This window comes from Photinus pyralis, unplaced genomic scaffold, assembly GCF_008802855.1.
Source record: "Photinus pyralis isolate 1611_PpyrPB1 unplaced genomic scaffold, Ppyr1.3 Ppyr1.4_LG8, whole genome shotgun sequence".
Classification (NCBI taxonomy): Eukaryota; Metazoa; Arthropoda; class Insecta; order Coleoptera; family Lampyridae; genus Photinus; species Photinus pyralis.
In genome coordinates, this window is record NW_022170819.1 from 23,479,407 (window position 1) to 23,500,316 (window position 20,910).

The 20,910-nt window shown below is 38.0% G+C and overlaps 1 protein-coding gene across 1 annotated transcript; it reads right to left on the reverse strand.

The window, feature by feature from the left end:
• Window positions 1-1,327: 1,327 nt before the first annotated feature.
• On the reverse strand, window positions 1,328-19,193 carry LOC116177955 (zinc finger protein 84-like). Its single transcript, XM_031497154.1, has 5 exons — window positions 18,777-19,193; window positions 18,353-18,553; window positions 11,542-12,931; window positions 2,579-3,469; window positions 1,328-2,531 (listed from the first exon to the last, which is right to left on the reverse strand). The coding sequence occupies exons 1-5, from the start codon at window positions 18,834-18,836 to the stop codon at window positions 1,900-1,902; spliced, it is 3,174 nt and encodes a 1,057-aa protein (XP_031353014.1). The 5' UTR covers window positions 18,837-19,193; the 3' UTR covers window positions 1,328-1,899.
• Between the last annotated feature and the right edge of the window lie 1,717 nt (window positions 19,194-20,910).

Genomic DNA, 20,910 nt, shown 5'->3' on the forward strand with positions numbered 1-20,910 from the left:
CACATCGTAATCAACCACATGCTAATTTTTAAGGTATAAAAATCATTTGCCTACCCATCACCATTATCATTATAAAGTTCGTTACCACCGTGAAACGGCGCGCTAGTAACAAAAATATTCATAAAGTGTTATTGGCGTATTAAGAACATAATTTTTCGCTAAACTTACGTCAGTATATGTACAAATGACCGTCAAGGTCAAGAAACAATTACACTATTCGTAATGGCAATGTCTTCTCTTATCTACATTTTTTACTATGACACATTAACAATTTGATCCCAGCAAATATTTATCAATTCCATTGTAATTAATCTTAAACAAGCAGCATTTTTCGTTTTGGGTTTTTGAGAAATATTTTCAAACGTGTAGAGTACAATGCGTTGACGCTAAAGGAAAGAAAAAATTTGTACCAATATTTCCATCGCTTTAGTGATGCACTAAAGAACGACTATTTAGGCAGCACGTAACACATGAATTATAAGATATAGAAATACGGTAAATTTTTAATGGATCGCCGTGTATATTTTTCTAATATTTTCTTTGGATTTCAAATTTGCTTTACCCATTTTTTAAACATTTGCATTTATTTATTTTTTATTTTTGTAAGTTTGATAATATACTGCTAATATTTCAAAAATTGATAATGCAATTGTCAGCATATTATAATATATTTTTGAAATCAATTCCATTACCGAAAAATATACTGACTACTGAGCATCGTCCCATTAAAAATTTGCCAAATTTGCATTTTTTTACTAACTTTGCAGTGACGATTCATTTGATATTTTACGTTACATTTTCTGGCGATTTATGCCATTTAACCAGATCTATCTAAGGTTTTTTTCCTATCTCTTATAATAAACGCGCAGTCTACGGAATAACATTTTCCTAAATAAACCAAGGGTCCAAAATTTACAATTCTACTTGAATTTTTAATAATCGTCACGATATAGAAACATGGAAGTAACATAACAGTTTTAGCTCGTTACCACCCGCGCGTTAGTAAAAGGAGGTATTGCATTGGAGTAAAAAATGACCACCCCCCACTTTTTTGGGGATATAAGAAACAAAATTAAAGAAGAAGAAGAAAAAAAACAAAAAGTTATGCGGATTTAATTGTCAAAATCATGTAACTGCGTTCGAACATACTTTGCTTTGCCTAAAATTGGTCATGTCTGAGTAGTAATAATAATAAAAATAATAATAATCCGTGCGATTAGTTGTGAGTTCTCACAAGAGGCACCGACCATAATATTTATTTAAATCAAGTAAATGGGCAAAGTTCAGTGCATATTTTATTTAATTATTATTTTATTTATTTATTTATTAGTGGGCGGGGTTTCAGCCACGGCTGGTACTAATTTGTAATTAAGTTTACATACTGATACCAAAAACGGCGATTAAGATGTGCTTTTGAAATATTCAGAAATCAAATGTTAGTTTTATTTTCATGACCCTCCAATGTTTTTTAAAAAATCGCATACCAAAAAAAAACGGACACTTATTTTTGACACCCAAATATTTGTGACACTTACCTAAGAACACCTACACCTACAGCTTCATAGTGCACTAGGTAAGAGAAGAGAAAATAAAAAAAAAATTGGTGAAAACTGCTCTTATTGTGCCTAATCGTGGGATTAGACAATTCCAATAGACAAATATCGCTTTCAATCAGTACGGAAGAAAGCTCTCTATATTTACCTTAAAAAGAAATTTTCTAGATTCAGTTGAAATTTTTGAGGTTAAATAGAAATTGCTAAAAAGGTATTCGTGTCCTTTCCACGCCATTGCATTTGTGACCCTACACATTTGAAAAAATCTTAAGATTGATTAATTTAATACTATGTAAAGCTAAATGGAATCCAAGTACCCGTTGAAACTACTACTTTTGATCAAGTTCTATGAATACGATGCCAAAATACTGGTACTAACGGCGGGAACGACGGGATGATTAGACTGTTGGTGCATCGACAGGTGAGTTTGTTGTACAATATTACCGGTGCTAACGATATTTGCCGACGAAACCGGACTCGTTAAACTCTGACTTACTTGCGGAACTTGAATGGTGGTTGTGGTTTGCACGGGCGGAGAACTGGCCGTGGAAACCACACGATGATTACTCTGCTGATGTATTGGCAAATGTGCAATATTGCCAGTACTTACGATTGCAACTGGGCTCGTTAAACTCTGACTCACTTGGGGAATTTGAATGGTGGCTGTGGCGGACGATTGTACGGATGGTGTGCTTGTTTGTGGTTGACTTACGATAGTATTTACAACCACCTGGTTCGTTGCGGACTGCGCCTGCCCGTTCTCAACTGTATGCCTCCGTAAATGGCGTAGCATGTTTCCTTTTTCCACGAACGTTTTACCACAGTCGGGGCAGGCGTGCGGACGTTCTCCTGTATGCGACCTTCGATGCGAAACCAAATGACCCTTGCACATAAAATCTTTATCACAGAGATCGCACCTAAAAGGCCTATCGGCGTCTGCGCCTTTATTATGCGAACGTTGGTGGAAGAGCAAATTGCCTGCAACGCAAAACTTAATAATCCAAAAACGCGCAACACATAAATACCTTTAAGCGGAAATGATTTTCCACACTCAGTGCAGGAGAACGGACGCTCTCCAGTGTGCGACCGCATATGATTTACTAAATGCTCCTTTCTGGTGAACGGCTTAAAACAGACTTCGCAACAGTGGGGGGTTTCGCCGGTGTGCTGTCGCAAATGATTGGTCAAGTGCTCCTTCCTCGTGAAGGTCTTCTGACAAAATTCGCAGCGATGCGGAGACTCGCCCGTGTGAATACGAACATGGTTCGTCAAGTGCTCCTTTCTCGTAAACGATTTGGAACAGTAATGACAACGGTGCGGCGATTCGCCCGTGTGTTGGCGAACGTGATTGGTCAAATGCTCTTTTCGGGTGAACGATTTCGTGCAATACGTGCACTTGTGAGGAGATTCGCCCGTGTGCTGCCGCACGTGATTAACCAAGTGATCTTTCCGCGTGAACGCTTTAGGACAGTAGTTACAACGAAAAGGCGTCTCGCCCGTGTGTTGCCGAACGTGGTTGATGAGATGTTCCTTGCGCGTGAACGACTTCGCGCAATACGCGCATCGATGCGGAGACTCCCCCGTGTGCTGGCGGACGTGATTCAAAAGATGCTCTTTTCGTGTAAACGTTTTGGAACAAAAGTCGCACCTGTGCGGGGTCTCGCCGGTGTGCCACATTATGTGATTTGTAAAGTGCTCTTTGCGCGTGAACGATTTTCCGCAAATCTCGCAACGGAACGGCGTATCGTTCGTGTGCGACCTCATGTGGTTCGCCAAATGTTCCTTCCTTGTGTATTTCTTGCCGCAAATCGTGCAGTGGTGCGGAGTTTCGCCCGTGTGCCACATGACGTGATTCATGAAATGTTCTTTTCGCGTAAAAGATTTTTTACAGATCTCACAGCGATGTGGCGTTTCACCTGAAAATGAAAAATAACCTCACTTTCTACCGGGTTCTCTAAAAAAAATTCTTTTTAGAAAATCAAACCTTTTACATATACGCATTTAAACATTTTGTAATTAATGGCAAGGGTCGTTCAAATCATTAGTCGTCAAAAAATCTCAGAGGCGAATTTTTGCTAAAAATACATTAATTTTTACTGTTAAAATACAGCTTTAGTAACGAGCTCCTAGCGAGTTTATAATTTTGCGGTGTCTGTCCGTCTGTTAGCATGATAACTCATAAACGAATGGGCCGATTACGATGAAATTTTGCAGGTGGATTCTTTATCAAATTTGTAGATCGGAGTTCGTGAATTGGCAATGTAGCTCAAAAAATAAGGAAGGCCCTCTTGACATCTCCGTGAGTTATGATCCGAATTGCATGAAATTCAATATGCGTATAACTTTAGCCATATAAAACGCAATTCCAAAAATTGTGCCCAATCGATCAACATTCACAGTGCCCTTTTCGCATCAGGACGATTTACAAACCGGATAGCAAACTTATTTATGAAGTTAAATAAAACGTTGAATGTTGCTGTATACTTATAATTGTTTTTATGTCTTACTAACCTATCATAGCACATTTTATATCTGTGATACGCGGGCATAAAGTACCACTTTATGCCCTAGGGCATTAAGTATCACCATAGTAACTCATTTATACTTAATGACAAAACGAACAAATATTTGCAGGTCATTGAAAACGTCAATTAGGTATTAATTGTCAATACCTACTAAATCACAAGATTGGCCTTATTTCGTATAGTTTATGGAACTTCTTGCCCATTCACGATGAATTGAATTATTTAAAATTACGTTGGATGATTTCAATCACATTAACAAATTCGAACTACGCATACTCGATCAAACATAATGAATTATTTTGTAAACGAATTTTGACGAAGAAAACTATTTGTAAAACATAAAATTGTGTATGTACCACGGGCATAAACTGATGTTTATACTCTCGGGCGACTAAAAAGCTCTTGGGCCATTGGCCCTCGAGCTTTTTAAGTCGTCGCCCTCGAGATTATAAACATCTCTATTATGCCCTTAATACATAAATAACTATTACGTTTTCTTTAGGTTATCGATTTCGGCACCTAAAGAAAACGTAAAAACAATTATAAGTATACAGCAACATTCAACGTTTTATTTAATGCATCCTTATAATTCTAATAATGGAGCAATTCATCGATAATTTCTATAGCGATAAATTGGTTTATTTTCAGATGAATAGCAAACTTTCTCTTAATTTATAGCAATGCCACTAAATACACATGCTTTTTTCACTTCTTTAATATTTGTGCGTTACGCAACACACATCCAATAACTAATTTCGTTCAAGTAATGTAAGAATTTACCTCGGAATTTACATATAAAATATAAATGCGGCCAAACTAAAAGCTAAAATAAGGAAATATTCTTTATTTCGAATAGAATACGAGGAGATAAGATTAGCAGAGAATTGTAACGTTGAAATATCTGTGCAGTAAAATATCTGCCTTTCAGAGTGGGACAAATGGGTGGAGCTATAATTATTCGTATTTATATTTTAGAAAGTAGCGACATCTAAGCGGACTTACTTGTCATAACTGGGGTATGCAGAACCTTAATTGTGTAGAGGGCTATTCCACAATCAACAATAATATAAGATGAAGAAGCTTCGTCTAACGCGTAACATTTCCAAAGTCTTTAATTGTGACCAATGCAATTACTAAAAAAAATAGGAGATATATACGTCATTCTTTGACACACTCCGCTATGAATACCTTTCTGGTATCAGTGTACTTACGCTACAATTATGCGATCGCTTAAAGCTTCACCTGTTAACACACACAACCTTCTGAAACATTTAATTTGTGCACAGTGTAATTGCGCTACTTACGATAAGCAAAACTTAAAGCGACATATTCACATTGAAGAATGTTAAGTGCACTTTATCTATTGTTTAAAATTGTGGTCAGTGTAACTGTACCACGAAAGAATAGTAAGGCTTTTTTAAAGCATAATCGATGTAATGTTGTTAAATGATAAATTGTGATCTGTATTTGTAATTAGAAAATTAAGTCAATTGCGGGTTCAAGTAGGATAAGATTAAGGGGTTATATGTTCAAGTCTCAAAAACGGTGGGATAAATTAACTTTCAAATTGGTACAATTTCACTTAAAAACCTGCAAGAATAACCCAATGTTTACAAAACGCCATGTGTAAATTACACTAACGCCTTTAGTGTTAATCTGAATCGCGAATATGAAAAATAACCATTCGTATATGGCGTTCAAAATGTCCATAAATCTCCTTTTTGCCAATTTTCAATTGTTTTTGCCTCGGTTTTTGCCCATTGGCTGGAATACTCTATGCCTAAGGATGTATTTTATTTTTCTACAACAATATGTGATTCTAACTAGTATCTTCTACAAAAAAACAATAATTACATTACGATTCTTTTGTACAAGATGTGCTCCCTTTTTTCGGATTTGTGAAGGTTTTCATCTTTTGTCGGAATAACCAATAAAATCAATAATTGCTTTCATGCTTGCTTTAATGGCAGTATACATCTTAGGAAATAATTGTAACACAGTGTTACAGGCCGCATTATTTCTATTTTTTCATTTTATTTTACAAGGGAATTTGCATGTATATTGTGTAGTTGTGCAGTTATAACGGGACACCCTGTAAAATGTAGTATAATTTCAAGTGCAAATCTGGTGGGTTATTTACGAATAAACGCAAATCGGTTCATTTTACTTGAATTTGTATCTCAGTGTTTATTTTTCCTTTTAGAAAAGTTTGTAAATGCGTTTTTTTACTGTTCAATTTAGATAAGGTGTTATATAAAAGGTTTTATTTGGTCGTTGCCATAAGGAGCTATATTGTTGACGAAATTTCATTGACTTAAATTTTCCTGAAAGAAAAACATGCACTCAGGGCCAGATAACATACCACGCAACAAGTGATCGATTGAAACAATTAATTAAAGAAATCTTAAGTGCATTAAAGTGTTAATAATCCAAAATATCCGGTTAATTGCGCTTTCTAAAACTGATGCACAAACACACAAAAACCAAATGATGTTACTTTTAGGACTTCACTTATAATAATAATAATAATAATAATAATACAAAATACTGCAATATCTCCACCAAAAACCCAAGCAACCTCACAAATACGACCTCAGGAACAAAGAAACACCATAAATACAATTAAAAAACACAAAACTCCTTCTTCACAGCAACACACCAGGTTATCACAACCCACTCGTATTCAACCCAAACGCAAAGCCAAAGAAACACTTACACAATAAACTCCATTTAATAAAATTACAGGAATTATTATAATGATTTTTTTTGTTTTGTTTTCCTCTTTTCCTGATAGCGTTGGCTATTGTGCCCATCAATAGGTATGTTGGTAAGTACGAATTACATTATCCCTAGATGTCCAATGTACGTGTGTGATTTTTTTTTTTTTTTTTAATGACCCTACATAACTTCACCAGACACAGACACTAATCGTTACTTGATTTTAATCCGTGCGATTAGTTAACCAGGCTAGACCTGAGTTCTCACAAGAAACACCGATAATAATATAATAATAATACTTTATTAGTGTAGTTTATCACAAGATATTTACACAAGTCAAATTACAATAATAGAAAACTTAATGAACAGTTATAAGAATTTAATTTGGAAAAATTCATCAATAGAATACAGAGGATTACTTATCAGTGTTTCTTTTATGCGTTTTTTAAATAAGTTTGTGTTCAGACTCTGTATATGCTTAGGTATCTTATTATAAAACCTTGCAGCCCAATAATTAGGTCCATATTTTGAAGTGGATAGCCTCAGAAAGTCATTATACAAGTTCTCACTGTTCCGGGTATTGTAAGCATGAAAGTCCTTATGAGTGTTAAAACACTGTAAGTTAGCTTTCGCATAGCATAGACACGAATATACATATAATGAATAAAATGTCATTATACCAAATTCTATAAACATAGGCTTACAATTCGCTCTATAAGGTATTCTTGCTATAATACGGATAGCTCTCCTCTGCAGCGAAAACACACTTTTGGCAGTAGGAGCATGGCCCCAAATAACAATGCCGTATGCCATATGCGACTGACAAAGGGCGAAGTACGCAATCCTTAGCACATTAGGGGATACATAGTTCGCTAAGTTACGTAGCGCAAAGATGTTGTCTGCTAACTTAGTCGAGACATAATTCACATGCTCATTCCAGCGTAGTTTGCAGTCCATACGCATACCTAGGAATATGCTATTATGACTAAATTTACCAGTGGTCGTAAACGGTCTAAGTGCAAAAATAGAGGTCTGAGTTTTATTACGATTCAACGTTAAGTCATTAGCGGCGAACCACATTTCGGCATCGTTAATTGCAAGTGAACTCTTGGAAATAGCATCGTCTAAACTATGACTGGAGACATTCAATGTAGTGTCGTCGGCAAAAAATATAGAAAGTGCTCTACTAGAGTAATACGGCATATCGTTAATGTATATAAGAAACAGGAGCGGTCCTAGGACGGAACCTTGGGGAACTCCTTGTCTTAAATGAGCCAAATTGGATATTGAATTGCCAATTTTTACTGCTTGCGTCCTATTGAAGAGGTAGGATTGTATAAGTTTAATCGCCATATTGTTTAAACCATATTTTTTAAGTTTCTGTAGCAAGACATTGTGATTAACACAGTCAAACGCCTTGCTCAGGTCACAAAAGGCTGAAACAGCATATTTACCTTGCTCGAAACACAAAACGGCGTTATTGACAAATGTAATCAGTGCGTCGGTTGTCGCTTTTCCATTGCGGAACCCGTACTGATTCGTGTAGAAGAGCTTGTTCGTTTCAAAATAGTGTCGTAGACGTTTTTCGACAATGCGTTCAAATACCTTGGAAAAAATAGGCAGGAGTGAAATGGGCCTATAATTTGACATATCTTCAGCGTTGCCTTTTTTGAATAGGGGTAAAACAAGTGCCACCTTTAGGCAGTCAGGAAAGGTACCGGAACGTATGCAACCATTTATCAACAATGTTAGCGGACTGATAAACATGTTGATATTTCTTTTTATTAGGTACGAGTTCATCCCATAGATGATCTTTTGCTCTACTCGCCGATAATGATGTTATCGCGTCTCTGACGTCATTAGGGGTAACATAGTCAAAACTTAGAGAGATATTGTTTGGTACGATAATATTAAACATAGAAAGGGGTTCATTTATATGAACATTATTGTGGGATAATATCTCGTTAGGTATATTAACAAAATATTGATTCCATTGGTCAGCAGAGTATAGATCAGTAATAACCTTAGATTGGCCTTTTTTTGCATTAATAATATCCCAAACCATCTTTGATTTGTTACTAGCATTAGTAATGACGTTATCATTTGAATGTATTCGGGCAATACGAACTGCAGCTCGGTAAGCACTTCTGTAGCGAGTATAGGCCGATTTTAAGCCAATCGAACCTGCCAAAGTGTACATTTCATGTAGTAGTTTGAGCGTGCTTCTCATTTGTTTTAATTCTGGCGTAAACCATGAGATACCACCGTCCCAGCGTTTACTTTTAGTTATCCTAATAGGAAAACATTCCATAAAAATTGCGACAATATGATCTATAAATTTAGAGAATTTGTCACTGAAAGTGTGATCATATAAGTAATTAAAGTTTGTATGTTCCAAGGCGTTATGGAAATTAAATAAACCTTTTTCCGTAATGGGACGATCACATTTAGTCTGCAAGTCTTTAGAGCTATAAAACCTTGGTAATGTAAAGGTAAGCAACTGAGCATGATGATCAGATATGAAGTTTGTGACAGTGTCTGCAGCTACCACATCACACTTCTTTAAGTTGGAAAATATATTATCTATAAGTGTTTTGGATTTTCCTTGCACTCGCGAGTAGTCAAAAAACAACTGATGCAAACCGTAGGATGCGAAGATGTTGATTAAGCTCGTTGATTCATTTCCAGGATCGGCCAAGTTACAGTTAAAATCACCGCATATTATATTAACCGTCCTGTGCACGCAGGTATCAGAAACATGTAGCAAATCTTCTAGTTGCTCCAGAAAGGTAGCAAATGAAGATCTGGGCGGTCTATATAGGCAAATAACCTTTAGATTAATTCCATCAAGACATACTTCAAGCGAGGCTGCTTCCAGATTTAGATCAGTAGTAGCTGTAACAGGAAGGGCATTAACTTTATCCCTTAATTGTTCCTTAACAAGGATAAGCACTCCACCACCGCGCGAATTGGTTCTGCAAAAGCTAGAGCCTACCACATAACCGGGTAATTGGAAAGTGATTATTTCATTAGTACGTAACCAACTTTCAGTCAAGCAGACAATATCGGGCAAATTGCAATTGGTCAACAGTTCATAAATAAGATCTAGTTTATTGTGTACACTACGCACATTTATACACATAATAGTAAAGTTATTTGTAGCACATTTAACGACACTTAACTCAGTGCGGATTTCATCACTTTTGGCTGAAAAAACCGTTTCAGAAGTGTACCACAAGGCCATATTTCGGGGTTTAAAATTTTATCCAGATTCGTTGAATCTATTGTTAATTTAAAGGACGAGTATGCCTCCGGAAATTTAGATATCAGTTTAACGCATTCTATTTCTGGAAAATCCACTTTTAAACATTCGAGGATATCAGAATCCTTAGTTTGTGCATCTAATCTTGAAACAAAAACTGAAGTTTTTTTCGCCGCTGCCTTCAATGTCCCTGTACTGGAATTTCCAATTATTGGAGGATTCCTACTGGACGATTTTGGTTTGGACTTTACTACAGTGACCCAAGTTTGTTCAGTTTTTTTATCCGAATTAATCACGGTATCTTCCACTGGTTTATCGGATTTCATAAGTGGCGCCTTTTTTGAAGACGGTTTACGTTTATTACTCAAATCAACTGAACTCGATTGAGGAGAGTTATTTACCAGATTTTCACCCGATATAGCAACGTTAACATTTTTGTTGGTCACATTAGATTGCAGACTTTTACCGGAATTTGTAGGAATATTTGTGTTATGCGATTTAAAATGATTAGCAGCCGTTAACTTATTTTCTAAGGTCACAATTTTATTATACAGTTCTTGTATAAGTAAATTTTTACCTTGTAGAATAATTTTCAGCAGCTTTACAGTAGAGTCAGCTTCAGTCAATTCATTGAGTAGTGCTTATTTACTTTAATTGCACTTGAATCTCGATTTAGATGACATTGGGTCCGTTTGAATTACAGATGTAAAATTGATTCTTTGATGATGGAAAAACTCCCTTTAACGGGCACTGAGAAAAGCTTCGGATACGGGATAAACGCTCTGAATAACTTTTTCGTAAGCGTACTACACACTTCCGACTTAAACAGTGACTTTGAACGTCGCATTACCATTACACAACACCGTTGACTTTCTTCTATAACACCTTTAATATCACCAAGACTATACGTCTTGCAAGAAAATTGCCCTGAACTACCGCTGAATGCAATACACCAAAAAGCAACGATTAACGCCCGTCTCCTCTATTTAACACAAATTCCTTTTTCCTTCCACTTTGCACTGCGTCTTCGAATAAATACACCTGTGTTCACAACGGCCAAAAACATCTGCGATAACACGTACTTATCTTGAAACTAATTAGCCTACGCAGCGATAATGAAACCTTATCCCGCCGACCGCAGATCACTTTTACAAATGAAAAAAACACGTAATTTCTTTGCAGTCAAATCAACAAAATACAAACGAACATTTAATCAAAAATTATACACTAAATAATTATTCTAAATAAAACCAACAAAGCCCCATCGTTATTTTAGGTGCTGTTATAAAATAAATCCGCATCACATAGGCACATCCAGGCGACAGTACAATCACGCCCACACACTGATACGAATGCAGTCCTAGACACAAATATTCGAAAAAACCTATCGCAGCGTCAACTCTACCTACCCGTTATACTATAAGCGATATTTTATGACAGACCTCCTAAATAAAAAACCTGCTAGTGTCACCTAAAAACTTACCTGTATGTTTCCGAACGTGATTCACCATATGCTCCTTCCTAGTAAACGTTTTCGCGCAATACTGACATCTATAAGGCGTCTCTCCGGTATGACATCTTGTGTGATTATCCAAATGTTCCTTTCGCGCGAACGATTTACCGCAAATGTTACAATTGTACGGTTTGTCAGTCGAATGTCTTTTCATGTGTCGCTCCAGAGACGCCGCGTTCGCGAACACGTGAAAACATACAGCACAAGTGAACATGCTGCCGCCCAAATGGCATTTACCGTGCCTCGTCAGTTCTTGGGCGTTCATAAACGCCTTACCGCACACCTGGCACGTGAACGGCTTGCGTTCGATATGGTAACGTCTGTGCACGATTAATTGATAACGAAACTGAAACATTTTCCCGCACAAATCGCACACGTGATTTCCGGGAATGATGGAAGGAGGACTGTCGGCGGCAATCGCACTCGTGGACGCCTCGAGGACGTTCTCGTTCAGAGTTTTCGGCGTAACAATCTGAATGTTGCTAGCGATCGCGTTTCCGGCCTGTTGTAGGTTTACGTTGGCGTTGTTCGCGGTCACGTTCGCCTGTCCCGTCGTGATTTCACCCTGTAACTTACCGAAAACTTCGTGATATGCCAGCAACTGATTAATATCGTCCACGTTAACTTTGTACATGTTCTGCACCATTTCTACACCTAACGTCTTCGCTAAATCTTGATCTTGAATACCGGCAGCAATTTTGACTATTTGTCCGTCGACAGTGCGGATGTCCATCAGATTCGCCTTGCTATCCTGTAAACCGAATTGGGCGGTAAGCAACTTTGTGCAGTTTTGCAGACCCTTTTCATCCTTTATGATTGGCATAGTATCGGGTACCGACAATGGGTCTTGTTCCGACTGATTCTGATTGGTATCGACTCCACTTTCCATACGTACGACGTTATCTAAGACTTGCTGTACTTGTAGGTGTTGCAACTGCTGAACGGTCAGGGTTTGCTGGCCCAACTGCTGATTTTCGTTGAGGTGTATTTGCGCTTGCGCCAACTGTGATGATATTAAATCTTTGTGATCCTTTGTATCTTCAATAACCGACACCAAATTATCCTGAACTTGTACCTGTACAATATTCTGTTGCGATTGCTGCGCGTGATTCTGGCTGTTCTGTAACTGAGACAGTTGCGCCTGCGACGGACTAACTATAACGTGTCCGTCGGAATGCTGGTGATGATTGGATAAAGTTTGGTTGTGACTCTGCGAACTCTCCAAATGCATCGCGTTTGCCGGTATCGCCAAATTTGTGATGCCCTGCGACGTTGATATGCTGACCGGTATTTGAGCGTGCTGCTGTAAAAGTAGCGGATCGGCTTGCAAAAGTCCACCGTGTTGACTCAGCATGGCTTCCTAAGCATAAACAATAAATTGGATTGTGTGAATTCGAATCGCCTTGTGAAGTTAGCAATTAGTTCACTGCTACGTCATTTAGTGCTTCACATGAAATATCGTCTATTGCTGACGTTATTGTTAACTTCACAAAGCGAATCAGAGTGGGATCTACAGAGTGTCCTGTTAAAAAACGTCTTTTTTAATATTGATTTTATTAGGTAACTACAAAGCAAGCTTCTTAGTCCCTTTGCCATCTACTAGCAAGATAGGATGATCCATATAAGCAACCGCCAGTGCGCCCCCAGCGTCGATAAAGGTTCTGCCACCAGGTTCGATTTGTTTGTAAAAATGCAAATTAGTCCTAAACTTATAGGTGACAATGATTAATTAAATTTGAAATTGACATTGTTAATTATTAATAATAATAATAATTGGTCACGTATGCAAAGGGTGACCCTGGTAGGGAAATTTTTTTTTGGGTTTGTAACTGTCTCCCAGTGGAAATTAGTGACAGACAATTAATATTAAAAAACTAGCATAGGTAGTTAGTGTAAATCACCCGGTGCCCATCTCGTATATGGAGGGTGGCTCCCTATCGGGCGCGTCTCCAGGTGGTGGATAGGGGGATGGCCCTGTGAATGATCGTATGAGAGAGAAGGTTCAGAGTTAACGCAGAAATGGGATGCTCACAAGCAAAGCTGTTACAGGCATCCATATACCGCATCACAGACCAGCTACCTCGTCCGGCTGTTGAGTCGTGGTCAAAAACTTGCACTAAGTAGAACGGCACTGTCTTGGTACTGATCTATTTCAGATCAGCCATGACAGGAAACCATACATCAGAAGGTCATGTTGAGTCACATCTTACATCACCAAGAGGAATCAACCCCATTTTAAAAAAACCTAAGTCCAAGCTGGAACAGCTTAACGCCGATGGGCTGTATGATCAGTAGGTGAACCGGTATCTAGTAAGCAAACTCTGGCGCCAAGGCAACTACAGTTTTAAAGACTTCCTTCCTGCTACATGGGAGCTCTGTGGTAGAGGTCACACAGGAGCGGGTAGAATGGGCCCTAATGTTCTTCAAACCCTTTAAGGCGCCTGATGGAGACGGTATGTACTTTCGGCACTCTTCCAAAAGGTTGTTGGGCACATACTGTAAATGAAATGTAAACTCTACAGCTTCTGTTTAGCTTACATACCCAGAACATCGCAGGAGGTAAATGTGGTATTCATACCAAAAGGGTCAGGACGCTCAATCGACTTGCCAAGACGCATAGACCCATCAGCCTCGCCTCGTTCTTGTGAAAGGGGATAAAAAAGTCTTAGACCAATTCTCAAGAAGCGAGGTTCTAACAAAACATCCACTTCGCCCCCAACAACACGCCTATCAGAAAGGAAAATCGACAATCACGGCCCTACATAGTTCAACATACACATTTGAAAAGGCGCTCATGTCAAAAGAGTTGGCTCTACCCACGTTTCTCGATATAGAGGGCGCTTTCGATAACCCCTCGCATGAAGCCATCGAAACTGCCTCACCTCCACAGCAATAGACTGGATAAGGTCCATGTTGAGGAGCAGGAAGATAACGGATAACTCTAATTATTCGAGTCAGTAGCAGTTATGACCAGAAAAGTGTGCCCTCCAAGGAGGGGGGGGGGGGGTACTATCGCCCTTGTTATGGTTACTTGTGGTTGATGACCTAGTAACCATAATAACACAAAAGTTAGTAGCGTTAGTAGCCCGTACTTGTGACTGCAAACTAGTCTTGGAGTGCATCTGCAATCTAAATAAATTGGCACCTGGCCACACAGTATGGTGGGTGCCACCGGAGTACGCAAAGGGGGGGCTGAAAGGGTTACAGCCCCCCCCCGAAACAATCGACAACTACTCAGCGGCACATCCCGTAAGTCGTCAGTCATGGTATAATTATTTAAATGCCAAGCGACAATAAAAATGTTGCAGTTGCTGGAAAAACTACCTTACCTTTTCCTTCGCTTACTTGATCTTGCGAATGTGTACGACATACGTGAAAATTTACATACTTTGGTCTTAATTCTCGAGTTTCAGTCCCTCCCGAAAAAAAATCCTGCGTACGCTACTGGTGGGTGCCAGAATATTCGGACATTGCAGGCAACATGAACTGGCCAGGCGAAAGCAAATAAGGCCGGAGCCCTTCTGTGGACTGCACAAAAACCACATAAAAAAGCCCTATACCAATTGAAGGAGAACAACACGAGGTGTGGCAATTATGTACCGGGAATTTAGTTATAACTCAAGAGCTGGCAACACTGTCCCATTCGTCATTATCTGTCTATACTCTATTCATTTTAAGAAGGTATAGCGGCAGAAAGCATAGGGACAGTTTAACCCTCACTGTGATTAGTTAAAACACGAGTCAGTATTACACTAAAAAATGTTCCAAAACCCACTCGTGGGTATTGCCGCGTAACACAAAGTATTGAAACGACGCATCGTCACCAAAAGCACACAAAATGTCGAATCTGCATATTGAAGCACGTCCACGCCCAGAGAAAGAGAGGAGTCAAATAAGTAAAATAAAGTTTCAAAGAAATATTGCCATACATAAGAAAGTTGGCTATGAGCAGCCTGTGCAGTCACTGCGTATGCCCACATAATTTTTACTATGTGCGAAATGTTTGCCTTTACTAGAAGCGTCTGTGGTTAAAATTTCAAAGCAATATCTCCATAAATAAGAAAGTTGGCATTGCGCAGTCACTGCGCATGGCCACATAATTTTTACTATGCGGGAAATGTTTATCTTTACTAGAAGCGTCTGTGGTTAAAATTTCAAAGAAATATCCCCATAAATATGAAAGTTGGCATTGCGCAGTCTGCGCAAAATATGGAATTAAATGAAACTGATCGAATTGGGCAAATATAGACCATAACAGCTATCAATTAGCGAAAACCCGAAGTCTCTAGGTGGCCCAGGGGCCGAGATCTCGATGGAACGGACGGACGGACGGAAACACGAGCACATAAGCTTTACCTCAACTTCGTTGTGTTACGCTAAAAATAAAACGAGGGACGAATTCTGTCTGTTAAAAGTTTCAGTTACGAACTAAACTGTCGAACTGTCATTAGCTGTCAATTTCAAAGATCCAAGCGTGATATCATTTGATTTATATTTAAATTTTTCAAATTTTGTGCCGTTTTATATTTTCCTGTGTGTGTCGATCTTCAAACACAGCGCCATCTACTACGTTCTTATAATGAATGCAGTATAGAGGTGATCTTCATTTTAGATTTGATGCCAAGTTGAAGTGGATATCATGTTCGGTTTGCGTTTTATGCGTATCTTTTGAAAGTAAAACTTTTTTAGTGGCGTCGTAAAAATGAATGACTTACATTACAAGCAACGTGTTGTGATTCAATTTTTAGTGAAATCTGGCGAAAAACCCTCGGAGATCTTCCAAAAATTGCCGGTTGTGTATGGAATCAAAAACTCGCGTGTTTGATTGGGTGAAGCTGTTTAAAAAGGGGCGTGAACGGTACTCACCTCTCGTACTGACGCGAAAGTCGAACAGTGTGCAAGATGTTACGCAGAATTGGAACATGCGCACAATTCGCGCAAGCACCGATCTTGCACCAGTCCATTGCGCGAGAATTTTTGGCGCAAAAAGGTATTCCAACGTTGCCGCACCCACCCTATAGCCCCGATATTACACCCTGAGAATTTTTTTATTGTAGAGTTGGAAAGAGAACCTGAACTGAGGTAAGAATTTTTCATTTGACAGCGTTAGGAATTTCCTTAGATCAGTTTTGAGCATACTGCCAGCTACTCCGAATTAGGTTTTCCTAATTCCCAAGGCAAATACCAGAGTAGTATAGAAGAACTTAAGACCTTCTGCAGGGGCACCCCTAATAAACATTTTGTGGGGCACTCTATTGTTAAGGGCTCAGAACAAGAGAGGGACTATGGATCTTGAACTTGAAATTGCTATGACATTGGATTTTAGGTCCTAGGTTCAAAATCTTTAGTATAGAATTTCAAACTCTGACCATAGAGCCTTGGACCATAAACCCCAAACTTTGAAACCAGATTCTTAACTTTGGATCTTGGTTGTTAGATCGTGGACCTTGACTTTGAAATCGAAAATCTTGTAAGTAACTTCAAATCATGAAACTTTCGACCTTTAAAACTCTGACTCTTAGCCCTGAACTTGTATCTTGAGCTGTAAAGCATTGAATTTTCAATTGTTTGTACTGGGAACCGGTTGAATTGTCAATCTTGCACCTTACGTTAAATTTTGAATCTTTTATCTTGAGACTTTAAATCTTAAAACCTTTTAACTTTTTTATTGCCAATCCTAATGCTGTGCAGGTTAAATAAACTACCCTGTATGTGGGCAAAGCGAAAAACTAAAGAAAAAAAACAAAACGGTAGGGGTAGCATGTAATAAATCAAAAATCAATAATTACACAAATTGATCACTAAATCTCTTTAAGTTAGTGCACACCATATCTCCATTCCTAGACATTTACAAAACATTTCCAAACCTTACTGACATTTAAGAAATCTATTATATTAAACAATTTTAAAAAATCAATATTGATTCAAAAAAATATTTTTCAAAAATTCAAAAAACTGCAACACTGCGGGAGTGCACAATAAAGGACTGCCGGCTGCTGTTGTGGGTCCCAAGTTGATTCAAATGATCTCACTTACCTCACTGAAAGTCTCAGTTGACAAGGACGCCACGCAGTTAAGGCCTTAAGTAAGAGTAAAATAAAACCTAAAGTAACTGGGAACTAGACCACATTGTAATTTTCTCCAAATATGAAGATATGTACTTTGCATTCATGAGTTTATACAGGAGAGGTCTCTTTGTTGTAGAATCGGGTGTCCACAATTTTTTTTTTAATAAATTGAACCCCAATTTTATTAATATTAACACTTTTTCCCATGTAACCTAATCTTACCCTACATTCCCACTAGCTAGGGACATGGGGAAACGCCGTATTCAGTGAAACAGGTGGCGCCATCTACATTATGCACTAAACATGCCTAGATTTACTAACTTACCTAAAATCATTCGTATAGGAAAACCCAATTTATTTTTTCATGGAAAGTCTTATCCAAATATCAAACTATTACGTCAACGGCAAGGCAACAATTGCAGAATTGATACCTTTCTATAACTAGCATTTGTTAAAAAAAAGAAGTTTTATCAGAACACCCTGTATAATTATGTAACCTATAAAATATCTCGACTGTAAACGGTATCGTTTAAAAAAGCGCAATGCAGGTTAAGTGCGAATTACATTGTGCACCCATTAAAGCGAAAGAGTCCATAGACCTTTTCTTAATGGGCGTCAAGGGTCATCGCATACAGATTACTTATTTATATCGCATTAGTTACGATACACTCGGCAATTTTTCTGGGCCGCCACATCCAACTACGAGTACCAACCTGTGTAATTTTGTTTTGATTATCACCACGTCCGGAAGTAGGCAGCCCATAGACGGACACCTGCGGTATCGGGCCGGGTAATAAATTTGTAAGCACCCAGTATTTAGCGACACTGCTTAAAGCGACCGCATTTAACGCCGTCGTGTTTACGCGAAGATCGGTCGGAACAGATGTGGCAGGAGGTGGTCGTTGTGTGCTGACCTAAACAAATGCCTTTTAGAATCCATCGTCTGGGAGATGCATGCAAATTTTGACCAAAGTAAATTTTTGAATACTCGTTTAAGGCGGTGAAGTACAATGGATGTGATAAATGAAAAATTGTAGGCCTAGGCGTTCGTTAGCGGAAAATTTCGGAAAACTTTACCGGAAAGTAGTTTTCGTTTAGATAATTGCGAAAACAATCGCTCAACTTTTTTATACTTACTTCACTATTTTCAGCCTGTGATGGAGCACCATTGAAGTGGCTTTGTTCGTTCGAGCTCATTATAACATTAAACGATTACAATTAATTTAATAAAATTAATTTAAAAAGCGATATCTAAGTCATAATGCACTATTTATTTGGAAAATATCACGTGAAAAATTCTACTGTCATTGTCTAGAAGATGCGGGGGACGCAAAGGGAAGCCATTAGAAACTATCAAAACTAAATTTCGGCTTTTCCAACACGCGAATAACTTCCAGACTTTAAAGTTCCGCCACAAAGTATTTATCGTCTACGGCATTTTAATTAAAACTATCGTATTGTTTACGCGGCGCGTTTTAATTTGATTAAATTCGGTTATTTAGAAGGGAACAGACGCGGGGTGCTCCAAACAATAAACAGAAAACGAGACGGCCGGTAAAGGAGGAATGCGCATTGTCGGTCGAGTTTCAGAAAACTGCAAAGTGCGATTTTTTGAATTTTCAAATTTGAATCCGGGATAATATTACGCATTAGGGGCTACTCTTCAAATTGTTGGTATGCAAATATAACAACAAACGGTCCCAGGATTTTAGGCAGCGTGATGTATTATTTTTGTTTATTTTGTAATATTATTACATAAGAATAAATTAAGTAAACAAACAAGTTCAAAGTCAGTGGCGTAACTGACAGGTCTTGTGGGACTAATCAAACCTATTCCCACACACGTTATCACATAATATATTTAAATTCTATGTTTTTCCACTCTTTCGTCGCACTCTTTATTCGTTCGAGTTGGATATATAATGTTTTCCTACTTCCCCATTGTTCGTTGCTTTTCATTATTTTGTACGTACGTGTATTTGAGCAAAGTTTGGATTCATTTCTACACGTTTTCTTACTTACATTTTTCTCTCTATTCCTTTCCCATCGTTTTTCTCGATCTCGATAATTTAATTACTTTATGTTTAATTTTTTCTTGATTTTATATTTTATCCCATTATCGTCGTGTTAACTGTTCAGTGTTCAGTGCATAATGAAATGTATGTGCTGCCTGGGAAGCAATTTTAGTACGCGAACAACAAAATCCTGTATCCAATAATCTGTAACTTCGGGATACTGGCATAATGCGAAACGCGCGAAGGAGCCAAGAGAACAGCAGATAGTAGTACCAAAGATGAAGTATAGGGGGCCACCATTAAACATTTTTTTAGTTTTTTTGTGGCTCAGGAGTTAATGTCGGCTGTCCCGCTAGAAATACTTCAAATTTAATTTATCATGATTTTATTAGGGGGCTTTGCCTTTTACATATTATTTTTAAAAACGCGAGACTCTCAACTTTATCTCAAGGTATCCCATACCGCGTGCCCCCCCTTGAAACAGTATAGTAAATAAAATGGAATTATACTCAATATACCTACTTTTATTTCAAATCATAATCTTAAAATTCAGGCTAAAGTTGTGATAATTTCAGGGGTCCGGTACTGCAATCTTGACTTAACCATTGAATAAAAAATTAGGCTTTATTCAATGACTTATAATAACCTATACTTAGCTGGCAGCTCGGGGAAAAAATTACAAGCAGAGCCATCTAACGTCGAAATGACAGACATTTTCCGCCACTTTCGACTCTTGGTAACAGTCGGCTTGGACTTGGTGGTATGAATAGGGCTCCTACGTTTTGTTATGCTATGGCCGTTCTTTGTCTTTGTGTTGGTACGTGAGGCATAGGAAAAGAATTAAATAAAACCCCAAATTCTATGCAAAAGAAAACACAAGAAAAAGTAAGAAAAACAACACCATTGGACAAACAAAACATGGCTACACACAAATACAAGAAATAAATCAACTACACGATAATAAAATGCAAAAGAGAAATATACAAATCAAATATCTCAAATTGTACAATAAAGATCAGGTATTGAGTCAAATGCGCTAAATCGAACGAAACACAAGAGACATCATAAATGCAAGTGGAAAACATGATAATCAATTCAGTACAAAAAACACCACAAATCTATTATCAATTTAAGCAAAACAACATGTACAAAAAATTGCTGTGGCTAGCACAGATACCAGATCAATCGCCGTTTTTTACTTTTCCTTTAGGTAAACTTTCGTTTTACTTGATTAACAGTTTGTAAAAGAGTTGTTT

Bases quoted from the DNA above. Each gene is read 5' to 3' on its own strand.
- LOC116177955 (XM_031497154.1), bottom strand. From the start codon at position 18,836: ATGAGCTCGAACGAACAAAGCCACTTCAATGGTGCTCCATCACAGGCT. The intron at 12,932-18,352 runs GTTGGTACTCGT...GTTTATGCTTAG, and splicing joins ATCAAAACAAAATTACACAG to GAAGCCATGCTGAGTCAACA. The intron at 3,470-11,541 runs GTAAGTTTTTAG...TTTCATTTTCAG, and splicing joins TCACGTTCGGAAACATACAG to GTGAAACGCCACATCGCTGT.